The following is a 15,884-nucleotide window of genomic DNA, read 5'->3' as shown; positions in this document are numbered from 1 at the left end:
TCTTGCCAGTCTCTGTAGCCATCACATTAAGGAATATCTTGAGAATATCAATAATATTGTAGGCTAGTAAAACCAAATGTTAACTAAGGAATAGAATCTGAGAGTAACTAAAGGAGAGTCAATCTATGAGAAGAATGGTAAAATAAATTTAAAAACACACAAAACTCTAGCTGAATGAAGATGAATACAGAGCCAAGAGAAACAGCAAATTCATACTCTTGTTAATACTATATAACCTATCTTTCACACTTTTTTTTAAGACTTTTTTTTTTTTAAAGATTTTATTTTTCCTTTTTCTCCCCAAAGCCTCCCAGCACATAGTTGTGTATTTTTAGTTGTGAGTTCTAGCTGTGGCATGTGGGACACCGCCTCAATGTGGCCTGACTAGTGGTGCTATGTCCGCGCCCAGGATCCGAACTGGAGAAACCCTGGGCCACTGAAGCAGAGCGTGCGAACTTAACCACTCAGCCACGGGGCCGGCCCCTATCTTTCACACTTTTAAAAGACACTGCATTAAAACTTATTTTTTATTCTTTAAACCCATCCATGTACTCCTATTTTCTTAACTGTGTAAAGCCAACTGCTAAAATAAATAAAAAACCTCTTTTTAGAGGAAAAAAGGAAGCCTGTGAGGAGTGAAAAAAAGTAACACGTATGAATGATTCTTTCCCAGCTGCTTCCTTGGAGTTTAGATCCATGTTTCACTATACTATGCATAATTGTTTTTATATATTAGATGCTATGATTTTTATCGCATAGCATCATCAGAAAAACTCAAAAGGTCAAGTCAAAAAATATTTAATGAGCCCTTACTAACTGTAAAGCACTACATAAAAGGAATTGTAGAACATAAGAAATAAAGTCCCTGGGACTTACTCACATTCAAGTTATGGGAACTAGATCTATGACATTTTTTGAACATTCATTAAAGAAACAAAAACTGTCCCCTTTAAAATGGTCAGAATCCTGAAGGTGAACTGGAAAATGTCAAAACTAATCAGAAAGCATTTACTTCTTTGTCACCAAAACATTAAAAGAAAACAAAATCTAAATAACCAAAAAGTCTTTTATAACACATTGGCTAAGAAGTCAGCCTTGCAGTCAGACACTGGTGTCCTAGCTTTGCCACTTGTCACCTATTTGATCTTAAGTTACTTCATGAGTAAAATGAGAGTGAAAACAAAACCCATGCCTAAGGCTTTCTGTAAATATAAATGAGTCATCACATGTAAAGTGGTTAGTATAGTGCCAGGCACAAAATAAATGCTCAGTAAATGATAGATTATTATTTTTAAGAAAATGATCACAGTGAAAATGTACTTACTTGTCCGACTGCCCTGCATTTGCTGTGCTTTCAGCTCTCATACGGGTAAGTGCAGCAGCAGCTTCATCCAACGCACAACTAACAGACGATGTCAACCTCCGGAGCACTTCAGGATCTGCAAAGGCTTTACCATCAGCCGTGGATAATTTGCCTATTCCTATTACATTATTTTCACACCAATATGGATACACCCAAAAGGAGAAACAAAGCAAAATTTAAGTTACTTAACTCTATAGATGATAACAATCTTCAAATGGTACATTGGACATATAGATTGCCTGCCCTGAATCTTTTGGGAAATCACTCTTCTCCACTTCTCTAATAATCTTATTCCTTCCCTGTGGTCCATAAGTGCCTGTTACTCTGTGGTGCTAGAAATGGGTCTTTGGCCTGCGCTGGGACAATTCGGCCCACTCAGACCCCTGCCATAATTTTGGAAGAAGAATCTATGTTCAAAGGTTGCTAAATTGCTAAGATGTGAGTCATGAGCTATTTGGCCACTTTTATCATCACAAAGAGAAAAAAACTAGCCAAAATAAGTCAACGTAGAGGAAAGCAGAACAGAGAAATAGAAAGGAGACAGAGTCCTGATAAAGTTATTTTTGACTCATTGACACTAGTAGTACCAGAAGCCAGCACCATCCCTATACTTTTGGCAAAGGACCACCTTTAAGAAAGGTAAGTCGGGCTACTATCACTTGTGACCAAAAATGGCCTAATAAAACACTATATGCTATATAAAAGAGAATACCTATTTACCTCAAAGTATGACTACAACTTATTACATATACTCAATTATATCTAAAAGCACCATATCTAAAAACTATTCAGAATAGCAAGAAAAAAAAATTTTTCAAAAGCAGAAATGGTTAGTAACCATCTGCAAAAAACATAACTTGTTGCTTTTCCAGGTATCACTATAAAGCAAGATTATCTCTACCTTTTCTTACTCTAACTCAGTGGTGCTTAATCCAGACTGCCCATAAGCAGAGCTTTTCAAAAATGCATCTATATCTGTTGAGCTGTCCTATTTCTAAAGATGTAATTCAGTAAGTAGGAAGTGGGGCCTACACATCTACATATTTTAATAGCTCTAAGGAGATTTGATGCATGGCCAGGATTAAGAACCTTTGCTCCAACTTGAAGATAAACATCTAATGTTATGATGGATATTAGAGAACCCTGCTACCCAAAATGTGGTCCATAGACTAGACGCATTGCTATCATTTGGGAGCTTGTTAGAAATGCAGGATCTCAGATTTACAGATTCTCAGATCCAAGATTTACAGATCCAAAACCAGCATTTTTAAAAAAGATTCCCAAGTGATTCAGATGAACACTAAAGTTTAAGAAACACTACTATATGTCTTAAGACAAAGTATTTAACTAAGATATAGACCAAAAAGACCACTTAAATGGCAATAATAAACATATTAGTGCAGATTTCTTGTAACAGTGGAAGAGCTCAATGATATCATATAAATCTGTGTTTAAAGTTTGTAAAAGAAAAGTTTATACTTGTTTGCTTTTCTTTCTGAAAAATCCAAGATATCAAACATTACATCTTATGGAACCAAAAATAAATCTGGCAAGAAGCCTTTATGATTTTAGATATAACAAATGTTCAGACCAATCAAATCAAGTATCTGCTACAATCAAGATGTGCAAAGGATAAAAGGATATCAGTCTTGATCTAATAAGACTAATACCTATCATATAAATTGTGTCACTAATAAGAACAGCCAACCATAGTCTGAACCTGCTATAGTAGTACTTATTCAATAAGATATCCATGGTAGGTTAAGTATCCTAAGGCACTACTGTGACCAAGGTCACAGATAAATTTTCACATGAGACCATTAATTCCAATTTTTTAGCCAACTCAGATCGGCTATATAACAACTATTTGTCAATGATAGCAACAGAACTAGGCAAGAGGATACGTCTGGATCAGCAGAAAGTAATCACTGCTTTAAAAAAAAGAACACTGAAAACAAAATATTCCATATTAAATTTTTATCAACTCTCTTATCTTCATAAGTAAAGATAACTATTTTAGTAAAGATAACTAGAAAGTAACCTAAGATATAAATGGTAATCTTCCAAATGAATAGTGACTGAAATTAATTTATTCTAGCTACTCTGGATTATGGTGATCCTTTTTTACTGGTCTTACTCAGTTATTAGATATTAATCAGTGAACATTAAAAAACAGAAAAGATATGTGATGATCAGATTATTCTCTCCAAATTGACATTTAATCAACTGAACAACAGAACCATATAACTTCAGAGAGAAGATGCATTAAAAGATTAACTAGATAGATGTCTTTAAGATAATTATTTTTCTCCTTTTTCCTATTAGAGCTTACTCAAGGGAGAAGTGAAATACAAGAAGAACTCCATCTTTGATAAAACTAGGAGAAATTTGTAAATCTAAGCTAATATTTATGAAGACAAAGTAAATAGGAAATGTAACTGACCTAGCAAAACAGAATAAATGGAACTACAGATATCAAAGAGAAACAAAGTGATCAGCCCAAAAGGACACAGGTGTTACAGGTACAAGATACAGGTTGAGGCTTGGGTCAGAAAATAGAGACTGGCTGAACACCTGTGAAGAGCAGTCAGACACTTAGGACTCAATCCCCAAACTGCACAGCCAGGTGATTATTCTCTAAAGAAACCAAATCAGAAAGGTCCTGGACTAGGAGACATTAGGTATAGAGAAGGAGATGAGATACTAAATCAAAAATGAGGATTAAATGAACACATGCATGATAAACAGTGAGATCCTCAGCCCCCTTCCCACTCTCAGCTCTCAAAATGCTGGCAGCCAGGTTTATTATTCATCAGACAAAAACTGGCAGGCGTGTCTCTCAAGAAAATGAACAGCCACAGAGAAAAGACTTAAAGATACTGACATTTGGGGGTCCTCAAAGAAATGAAGGGTCTCTGTCCAACCAAAATGTACTAGGAATTCTAAAACATTCCCAAGATTACCCAGCTCTGGTGTACACAATAAACAATCCTTGTGACTGTGAATTTGATATTTTATCTTCATAATTAGGTGATATTATATGGCACAACTGACCTGAAGATAGGGATGTTATCTGGTGGGCTGACCTTATCACATGAGGCCATGAAGAGCAAAGAGATTTGTTTGGCTGACCGGAGAAAATGAAGTCAGAGAGTGAGAGCAGGAGAAGGATTCCATGTGCTGTGCTGGCATGAAGATGGAGGAGGCCACATGTCGAAGAATGAGGGCAACCTCAAGGAGGTGGGAGCAGCCCCAGCTGCCAGTTTATAAGGAAAACAGTATCTCAGTCCTACAGCTCCAAGGAACTGAATTCTGCTACCAACAACAATAAACCTGAAAGTGGATTTTCTCCTATAGCTTACAGATGAGAACTCAGCTCAGGTGACACCTTGATTTCAGCCCCTGAGACCCTGAGCAAAAGAATCTAGCCACGCTGTGTGCCCAGATGTCTTATCTACAGAAACTAAAAGATAGTAAACGAGTGTTGTGTCACACTGCTACGTTTATGGTAAACTGTTGTGCTGCAATAGGAAGCTAATTATATTATATATGTAACATATCATATATAACAAACACTTTATAGTGAAACCCACCAGTTGACAAAATATGCATGTACACCTTCCAATTTAACTTCTTAAGGCCTTGCTATTTATTACGAACAAAATCCAGGGTTGACCAGACATATGAAGAAAATCTTAAATGTGAAAGATGCCAAAAATATTCAAAATGAGAGCAAAATTTTAAAATGCCAAAAATTATAATGCTTTGGAGGAGTAGGGAAAAAGTAGGAGAGAGAGAGAATATCATAAATAAGTGTGGCGTCAAATTTCCAAACTTGCAACAGCAGAAATTCAGAGACAATGGAGCAGTAACTTCAAAAGTCTGAAAGAAAGTGATTTTTAAACTAGAATTCTATACCTAGTCAAACTACCAAGTATGAGGACAGTATGAAAGGCATTCTGAGACAATGTCTCAAGCACCCATTTTTTTTTTACCTCTCAAGCATCCTTTCTTAAGATGTCTAAACCATAATCTATCTCAGTATCACAAAAAAGAGAAACCGACAGAGTACCTATGTGATAGATAAGGAAATATATACACCACGAATGACTATCCTCACCAAAAACAAAGTGAACCTGGATCCGATCAAATATCTAGATCTGAGTTCTGATTTGCAGGAAATACAACACACAAAGGTACAACTGGTAAAATCCATAAAGTGGGACAAATCACTCCATTTCTTCGACAAGTAAGTAGAAAATAAAGGAAGAAACAGAAGGAGGAACTGTTACGATTAAAAGACACTTAAGAAAAATAATTAACATCAAAACCATGTAAAACTTGTTTGAATCCTAATTCAAACAAACAAAACTGTAAAAAGACCATTACAAAACAACTGGGGAAATCTAGACACTGACAGGATATTTGGCAATATTAAAGAATTACTTTTTTTTCTCTAGATATGCAATGGTATTATGGTTATATTTCTTTTTAAAAACTTAATATAGAGATACATACTAAAGTATTTATATATGAACTTATATGATGCTTAGATTTGCTTTAAATTAACATGAGGGTGGGGAGTCAGCAGGGGGGTAATGAGTAAAGATGAAACAAGATTGTCCATACTTTGACAGCTATTGAAACTGAATAATGGATATGCCAAGGATTCATTATGCTATTCTCTCTGGGCTTGAATGTGAAATTTTTCACTTAAAAAAAGAAGGAAATAAAGGAGGAAGGGGGAGAACTGAGAGAGAGAAGGAAGGCTAGCTTGTTAGCTACTGTAAAGAAAACAGAAAAAATGGGGAAAATACAGAAATAAGAAAAATGAAGCAACTATTAGCATCCTAGAAAAGGAACTCTATCTCCAAAAGCAGGTCCTTCTAGCTGAAATCTACTTTCATGTAGCATCTTGAACCTGGTTCTGCCTCTTGGGGCCACAGAAAACAAACACCCCTCCTGTACTCAATCTGAGTTTTCTCACCTTCAGGAGAAACAGTACCTCTTCCTCTTATGACACATTTTCAAATAACTTCACAATCCTCATTTCTCTCACATAAACTTCTACAGCAACATCAAATTTCTGAAAAATGCTAAATTATCTCTCAACTACTCTGTATAAACAGTTTTCTACACTCAAGAATAGGACCTTGCCTGTGCCTCAACTACGTTTTAATCTATATTTGGTCAAAATCCCATTAATGATCCACTCTAGAATTTTACCCAGGATAGAAATCAAACTTAACAACGAATTCTTCAAATATTTAGATGATGTGTTAAAAGATATTTATTGAAATGATTACCAAATAGTAGTAGGTCAGTTTTACGCTAGAATAAAGTAACAGTTTACATGCATTGCATGTACAATATATAGTACATTGGGGTGCTCAAACCATGAACAACTAATGTTCACAGTATATTTATGTCTACCTTAGAAAAGTTAAGAAAATATATGGTTATTAAAAATGATCATAGAGGGGCTGGCCCCATGGCCAAGTGGTTAAGCTCGCGCGCTCTGCTGCAGGCAGCCCAGTGTTTCGTTGGTTCGAATCCTGGGCGCAGACATGGCACTGCTCATCAAACCACGCTGAGGCAGCGTCCCACATGCCACAACTAGAAGGACCCACACAAAGAATATACAACTATGTACCGGGGGGCTTTGGGGAGAAAAAGGAAAAAAATAAAATCTTCAAAAAAAGAAAAAAAAACATAGAAATTTAGTTACTATTCCCTTACATTTAAGGCACATTATATATATATGTATATATGGTGCTAAATCTTTGATTATGTATATAATCTCTAATTAAAATACTGTTCTTATGGGGCTAATTTAATGATGATCCATTTTATAAAAATATAATGATGATCCACTTTACAAGGTCTCAAGAGAGAGTTTACAACAAAAAACTGGGCTAATTATATACAGTTGATTCTCATTATTCATGGTAGTTATTTCTGTAAAGTCACTGTAAACACTGAATTAATGAATACTGAATCATTGCTCCTATGGGAAATACAGGGCTAGGTTCCTGTAAGCCTCTGGTCACAGCATTTGCATTAACTAATCAATACACAAGCTTGTTTTATGTGTATTTTTGTTTAAAGACAACCTTATTTAATACATAGTTGATTCACTAACACTGAACTCATGGCCAAAAGCACTGTAACTCAAGCCTGAAAGCTTATCTAACACAGTTATTTTCTCCATCAGGCACATCACAGCATTCTCACATTTGGGAACACTAGACAGTACTTCAGCATTACACTTGGGGGCCATTTTAAACCGCAAAATCACCAGCAAAAGGCAGAGAAATGTGAAAAATGTGGCACTAGGTAGATTGTGAAAAAGACATGGGTTAACACTACAAAAGCTGAAACAAGAAGGCAGAGTATCACCTTATTCCATCTCAGTGAGGAACATGTATGTAGGACAAGTCAAATTTTTCACCATTCTGTGCCTTTCTATCAAGAACCATGCGTGAAAGTGCTGCGAGTACTCATTTCGGGGTACAAATACATTTTATCAAATAGGCAAACTCACAAATATGGAATTTGGGACAAATGAAAATCGACTGTATAAGAAGTTCCTCTTTATTAGGTTGACAGTAACATGTGGATTTTACTCTGGTAATAAAAATATACTTTAATGAAACGTCCCATATAATTCTCCAGAAAGTAATCCATTAACCTTTATGAGTAGTATTATATTAAATATCCAAGATCATACATATATAATAAGAGACGTTTTTGAGATTTATGAATAACTCTGAAAAATCACATAGACTTATTACATATGTAGAGTTTGCAGACTTACCTGCAGCTTCTAGTAAAGCTTCCAGCCTAGCTTGTGTTTCTGGATCTACTGTCCTGAGGTCTGCACCATCAGCAGTACCTGACAAGAGCAACTTGGAAGCCGTTTCCAGCATTGGATTTTCCAAATCATCCTGATCCAAAATAAAGGACTCCACCTAGAAAACAAACACAAAATAGGAAGGAAGGGAGGAATGAAAGGAGAAAGGGAAAGTGGGAAGAGAAACAGAAGAAAAAGGAAGAGGAGAGAAAAAAATATTTTAACGTAAATATCAATGATAAATACAATGCAATTCTAAATAAATACATAGACCCATTGTTTAACTAAAGGAGAAAACTGCACTTGTAGAAGAATTTAAGAATGTATTATTCATACGCAGTCTAATTTTTTTTCTCTGGAATCCTTTAATTTGGCGGGGCATGGTGGGGTAAGGGAAAGTTATGAGGTTAATGCTTAGCTTATGAAACCTTTGGCTTTGGTAGAGGACCTAAATCAGCTGTTCTTAAATGTTTTACTCTCAGGACCCCTTTATACACTTATGAAGTACTGGGCTCCCGAGGACTTCATATAAGGACTATATTTATTAATATTTACCATATTAGAAACTAAACTAAAATATCAAAAAATCACCTTCATTAATATCACCACTGGTTTCATAAAGCTTTCAAGCCCAGGCAATTACAATTTCCAACATTCTAATTTGTGCTTGAAAAGCTTAATTTTATCATTGGCAACAAACACTGCTGATTGTTTTTCTTAAAGTGCCATACACTCAATTAGATCATTTCTGAGAACGTCTGCCAAATACTCAAGTTTGAGAAGCACAGTGTGTCTATCAGTTATATTTTCCAGCAAAAATGGCATTTCACAGAAAAAGAAGTGGCTAATTCACCTCACATCTCAAAAAAAGTGCTTTTCCTTCAAATGCCATACTTTCATATGCAGCAGAAGTGCTTTATGTGGACTTCCCATTTTGTCACACACAGTAATAGTAAAAGGACACATTCAGAAGTGGAGATTTCAAGAAATTAATATTTCTTGATTAAATTAAGGTTATTCTTAAGGTGAAACTGGCTTTTCATTTTTTTTAACTGTAAGTACATGGCAGTGAAGAATTCAATACCAGTAAAATTTGGTACTATGGCCTTGATTAAGAGTCCAGTAGTTTTACCTACCATTGCTTTTGCATCATCAGTACAAATGTCAACATAATAAAAAAGGGAAATGACATCTCAGCATTGTGATGAAAATAGTTTAGACCTCTTGGACATCTTGAATGGTCTCTGAGACCCTGAGGGGTCTGAGGACCATACAGTGATAACAACTAATGAAGCAACATACATCAGATTCAATCGAAAGAAATTTAAAGAATTAGAAAATAGCAAACTCCTAAGATATGGGGAAAAGTTTTGTTTTCACATCCCTTACCAGAGTGCCGATTACAAATAGGTACTAAGATATATTCTTTCCTGTTTACTGATAAAAAGTTGATGATTATTATACAAAATATCACTAACTTGATCAGGGGAAATTTATTTCACAAATCTAAGGTACTTCTAACACTGTAATAACTAAAATAGATGTAAAAGTAATTATAACCTAGAACACAATTACATTCATGCCCAGTATCTAGATGTCAGAAATAAAAAAAAATAAACCTTAAGAAATAAATTCTCAACCATTATAACACCAGAAACTCTACACTGTTCCATCTTTGAAAGTAACCTATCTACTAACTAGGCATAACTACTATATTTAATCAACACATATTTAATACTGAACGTCAAACTTGTGGGGAAACAATATGTTTCTCTACAAATTTCCATTAAACTAACACAGTTTAACATGAAATAACATTTCAGATTTCTAATATTTCAAATGCAAATAGACACAGAATACTCTTAAAATAATCTCTGTAAATACTTAGAAATTTTCACAAAATTTGGCAGTATATTAACTTTAACCAATCAATAACAACTGTGAAGATGGCATGGAGCTAAGAAAAAAACAAGAATAAGTTTTCTTTTAAGTTTTGTGCTTGTTTTGTTATTTTTTTGAGGAAGATTAGCCCTGAGCTAACATCTGCCACCAATCCTCCTCTTTTTGCTGAGGAAGACTGGCCCTGAGCTAACATCCATGCCCATCTTCCTCTACTTTATATGTGGGACGCCTGCCACAGCATGGCTTGCCAAGCGGTGTGTAGGTCTGCACCCAGGATCTAAACCGGCAAACCCCAGACCGCCAAAGCGGACATGCGAAAACTGCTGCGCCACTGGGCCAGCCCCTAATTTTAAGTTATTTTTAAAGGCAGAAGCAAAAGCATAAGTGTTATACTTTAGGAAGTGTACTTTTGGGAATGGTTTTGCCATAGCAAGCTGTGATTCAAAATTACAGCGTGGAAAAAACTATGTCTTCCTATCTTCAACCATACAGAAGATGAGTCTTTCTAAAGAAAAAGGTGCAGGACCAGTCCCATGGAGTACTGGTTGAGTTAGGCACGCTCCGCTTCGGCAGCCTGGGCTCATGGGTTCAGATCCCCAGTGCAGACCTACACCACTCGGCAGCAGCCATGCTGTGGCAGCAACCCACATACAAAGTAGACAAGGACTGGCACAGATGTTAGCTCAGGGCGAACCTTCCTCAGGGGAAAAAAAAATTAAAAAAGAAAAAGGTGCTTCTCAATGAAATTTTCTGTTAAAATATCTACAATTTTCAACTCAATGGGAGAAGACAGAAGAAAGAAAACAACAGAAATGAATATGAAAAAATGAACAGACGAAAAATTAAATATTTTAAAATTTTAGAAAATAAAAGATCTCAAAGAGCAGTGCATAGTTAAGTGCCAAATCAAACGTACAGATCACAAGTACTAAAACTGTTCAAAGGAGACGGTGCATGTAGAAAGAATAATATGAAAGGATTTTGACCGAAATGACTCATTTGTATAAGAGAAGAGAAGGAATATGGCACTGGTAGGCAAGTATAAAATTTCTATATGCTACAACAGAGGTTTTACTGTAGGAAAGGTCAGAAAGTTAGACATTAGATACAGAAGGTATTAAATTTCAATCAAATGTGATTTTCTGATAGAAAGTCCCCTATGCCAAGTTGTATCTTAACTAAACTTGATGAAAATTTACTAAGAAAAATGGATCTCAATCTCTTTATGAGGGATACTAAGTGCAGAAATATGTTTTCTTATTAACTTCAAACTTCTCCACATAAATTCTTATGTTGATTTTTAAGTCCACTACTCTTATAACGTGAAAAACTTGAAAACTTAAAATACAGTAAATTCAAAGGACTCTTGAAATTCTACGTGTAGATTTAATTTAAAAAGGTATTAGGATGAAAGAAAAGAATAGAAATGGATAGCTATTATATTGCCCCCTGCCCCCAGTTTAAGATTAATGAAGAAACTAATTTGAAGGATACTGTTAGGATCTGAAGGCCTAGGTACCATTACTGCTTCAGTTACTACCCATGAGACTTCAGCAAGTCTCTCAGGTATCTTTACACCCTTATTCTGCATAATTTTTTCATAAATTTATTACACATGACTTATTATATATATTTATTGCCTTTCTAAACTCCATGGAAACAGGGGCGTTGTTTGGCATGCTGATATATATCCAGCAACCAGAACTATGCTCATCACCTTCTCAAGACTCAAATACTTCTTGAATAATAAAAGACGGTATGAGGAGCCTTCCCTTTCAGACTCTAAAACGCTGTAGTGTATTTGGAGAAAGGAGAGTTAGTTACACAAAATAAATTTAAAGATATATTTTATAGATATAGAAAAATCGTGCATTAGGTAGCAGGTAGAGCAAAATGTTATCTTCACTGATTTATTAAATACACTTTTATTGCAAACAGTCTTTGTGCAAGAGACACTACTGTTTACCACTATGGGGGATAAAGAGAGATGTGTAAAATCAACCCTGCTATAGAGGAACGTATTTCTTTAATGAGAGAACCAAAGTATGTGCACAAATGAGCAATAACACAGGGTAGAAAGTGCTTAAGGTAACAAGAGGGAAAAAAGGGCTACAGGAGCTCAGAAGAAAAAGTAGAAGAGAATTTCCCCCTTTAACACCAATTCCTCTTTCCCCAACTTGGAAAGATTCCTGTGCTACATTATAGAACAAGCAGAGACAGACTGATATAAGGAGAGGCAGTCTTACAAAAACACAAAAATAGTAATCCTTTATTTAAATGTAAACTATAACTAAGTTATGGGCATATACCTCTCTACCATGTCCTCAGTTGAGGTAATTCAGATTAAAAACTAAAATGCACTTTCCCATTGAAACCGAACTCATTTTATTATATTCTTTCTACAGAAGAAAAATTCACTCTGAATCAGAGTCAAGTTCTGGAACATTAAAAATGGTCTGAATAAAAAATTCACATAAATATTTTGAGACATTTTCTTTAAATGAAATGTATAAATAACTTTCATGAAGAGAGGAGAGACAGAAGGAAAGGGATGTCCTTATTAAACTTATTTCCTAAGGAAAAGAAACTATCAAAGTCATCAATATTCAAAGCATGACAATTTAAGTTATACTTAAACTATTTTTGGATGTGTTGTCTTGACCGGCTGGATATTTCATGAAAGGCTGCTTGTGCATCAGACTCTTGTCTAATATAAAGAACCATCAAAATGCAAGGGCCTCAGAAATCACCAGATTCAATTCATTGTTACAGATGAAAAAACAGAAGCACAGGACCCTTACCCACATAGCAGGTTTCTAAATATCCAGCACCAAGAGACCAGTTATCCATTAACTATTTCAATATTCTTTCCACTAGCAAATTCCCTGCTGGAGTAAAAAGAGGTTGTTTCATTCCATTCTAGGAAAGCTGACTATATATTCTATATTTAGGGACAAAGCTGTCACCACTTGAATCCATTGTTTAATTACTAAAAGTGTGGCAACTGAACATTATATGCCCGATTTATGCAATATAAAATACAAAGCACCTCCTATGAAGTATTCTTGCCTCTCCTCAAAATAAACAATAATCTAATAGAGCCCTGAGAAATAATTTTCAGTTTACAAAAATTAATAAGGTAAATATTACGAACAACGTTTCTTTTTTCTTTTTTTTGAGGAAGAGGAGTCCTGAGCTAACATCTGCTGCCAATCCTCCTCTTTTTTGCTGAGGAAGACTGGCCCTGAGCTAACATCCATGCCCATCTTCCTCTACTTTATATGTGGGATGCCTACCACAGCATGGCTTGCCAAGCGGTGCCATGTCTACATCCGGGATCCGAACCGGTGAACCCCGGGCCGCCAAAGCTGAACGTGCACACTTAAACGCTGCACCACCGGGCTGGCCCCATGCAACAATGTTTCTTAATCTTGGCACTACTCACATTTTAGGCTTTGATGTTTTGGGCTGGATAATACTTTGTTGTTAAGGGCTATCCTATGCACTTCAGGATGTTTGGCAGCATCTCTGGCCTCTACCCACTATATGCCAGTAGCAATCCTATCACAACTTGTGATGCCAAAAATATCTCCAGACACTGCCAAACGTCCCCTTGCAGGAAAAACAAACAAATGAACAAAAAAACCTTGGGAGGTGGGAAGCTGAGAAGCACTGAGTTAAACAGAGAAATCTAAAGTGTAGAACATGTGGGGAAAAAAAAAAACAAAACAGAGAGACAGAGAGAGAGAAAGTAAAAAACTGTTGACTCCAGACACATAACCAACAAAATAATATACACCTTATTTGAAATTTTCAAGACAAGTGAAGAAATCTGAATATTAACTGGGTAAGAGACAGCATAAAGAAATTACCCTGGTTGGGTAAGAAAATGCCTCCCTGGAGCCGGCCCCACGGCATAGTGATTAAGTGCAGCACACTCTGCTTCAGTGGCTCAGGTTCGGATCCCAGGTGGAGACCTACACCACTTGTCAGCCATGCTGTGGCAGCGACCCACAAATAAAGTGCAGGAAGACTGGCCCAGATGTTAGCTCAGGGCTAATCTTCCTCAAACAAAAAAGAGGAAGACTGGCAACAGATGTTAGTTCAGGGCAAATATTCCTCAGCACAAAAACAAAAAAAGAAAAACCCTTTATCTTCTAGAGATGCATACTCCAATATACAGGAATAGTGTCAGGGATATGCCATAAAATAATTCAGGAAAACAAACTGTTGTGGCAAATTCTCGATAATGTTGGATCTGAGAAAGAGATTTATAGAGGCTATATTAAACTAGTCTCTAGTATACTATACTATACATGTTTTCGTGCATGTTAAATCCTTTGGATTTGAAAGATTAAAGATCATGTTTCACTGGAGAGGTTGATTTTGTTTAAAAAAATTATTATTTAACAGTATTTAGACTAACTATTTGGATTAACAAAGTAATTAAATCTATTAAAATCTATTTAAATATTTAAATCTATTAAAGTAATCTAAACTATTTAGATTAATGAAGTAATTAAAATTCTTTTTTACTTTCTCCGCAAAACAAACTTAACACAATGCTTAACAACAAAAACCAAAGTCTTATTTTAACAATGGTCAGGGTTGAAAGTATTTGTTTATGCCATTAATGGTACTCCCAAACCCTCTATACTCAAAACACAAAGTCACATGGAAATTAGGAAATGTAGGGCCAGCTGTACCAACTGTGAATGTTAGCATTACATTTCAAACCAATTCCTCTTCAAAACAGATATATTATCACTACCATATTAGAGAAGAACAGTCCATTCTGTAGTGTAATAAACTGGTATTTGTTCCAAAGGATAATGATATAGAATATTCTGATTAACTGGACATGATATATACAAACTCCCTTCCATTTAACAAATATTCATTACCAATTACAAACTATGTGCAAAGAGGTAGGATAACCAAAGAAGAATGGAAACACAAAAATGATTTTATTATAATCAATGCCTTCCACAAATATACAATATTGAAAGGCAACTCTATGTGCAAACAGCTAACCATATTAAATAAGACTGAAAACAATACTAAATGGATACTAATACAGTGATTGTACACAGGAAGGAAAAAACAATTCTGAGTGAGAATGGTAAAAAGAATAACGTTTAAGGAAGATGGGTCCTTTCAATAATGTGCTGAGAAGTTCAAAATTTTTATGGTAGGTTACTAAAGAAATTAAGTATTAAGATAAATAATCAGTGCTTTACAAAGATAATTAGAGACCATGTGAAAGACTATTTTGAATAGATGGACAACAGAGACAAAGAAACCAATTAGGAACTTACTTCAATACGTCAAATGAAAAGAGGTGGGGATGGGAAAAAGGGTCAGTCTCTAAGGATAAACATACTTTAGAAAATCCAAATACTAGCCACTCCAGAATTTGGACTTCTTGAACTTTAACACTTTCTGGCCACCCATCTTACCCCTTTCTACCAATTTATTACTCCTTTTGTTATTCAGGAAACTATCCTGTCCATTTATCACTGAATTTCAAGCTAGTAATCTGAATTTCAAGATGATAATCTATACTTCAAGAAGGCACAAAGTTCACCATACTTAAAATTTAAAGATCTCTCAATCCAGTCAATGCAGAATAATTTCTCCAAAAGAATGTTCATGATGGGGCCAACCCATGGCCTAGTGGTGACATTTGGCATGCTCCACTTTGGTGGCCAAGGCTCAGTTCCCAGGTATGGACCTACACCACTCATCAGTGGCCAATCTGTGGTG

General features: G+C 35.5%; 1 protein-coding gene across 9 annotated transcripts in view; it reads right to left on the bottom strand.

The window, feature by feature from the left end:
• Positions 1-15,884, bottom strand: part of ANKRD17 (ankyrin repeat domain 17) — a 162,777-nt gene that overhangs the window by 79,233 nt on the left and 67,660 nt on the right. For all 9 annotated transcript variants that reach the window (XM_023637982.2, XM_005608721.4, XM_070263709.1 and 6 more), the window contains 2 exons: positions 8,181-8,334; positions 1,325-1,481 (listed from right to left, as the gene is read on the bottom strand). In XM_023637982.2, coding sequence (XP_023493750.2) covers positions 1,325-1,481; positions 8,181-8,334 — 311 coding nt within the window. The remainder of the gene's footprint in view (positions 1-1,324; positions 1,482-8,180; positions 8,335-15,884) is intronic.

This window comes from Equus caballus, chromosome 3, assembly GCF_041296265.1.
Source record: "Equus caballus isolate H_3958 breed thoroughbred chromosome 3, TB-T2T, whole genome shotgun sequence".
Taxonomy (NCBI): Eukaryota; Metazoa; Chordata; class Mammalia; order Perissodactyla; family Equidae; genus Equus; species Equus caballus.
The sequence above is the reverse complement of the archived record's forward strand: the minus strand, read 5'-3'. Positions and strand labels throughout refer to the sequence as shown.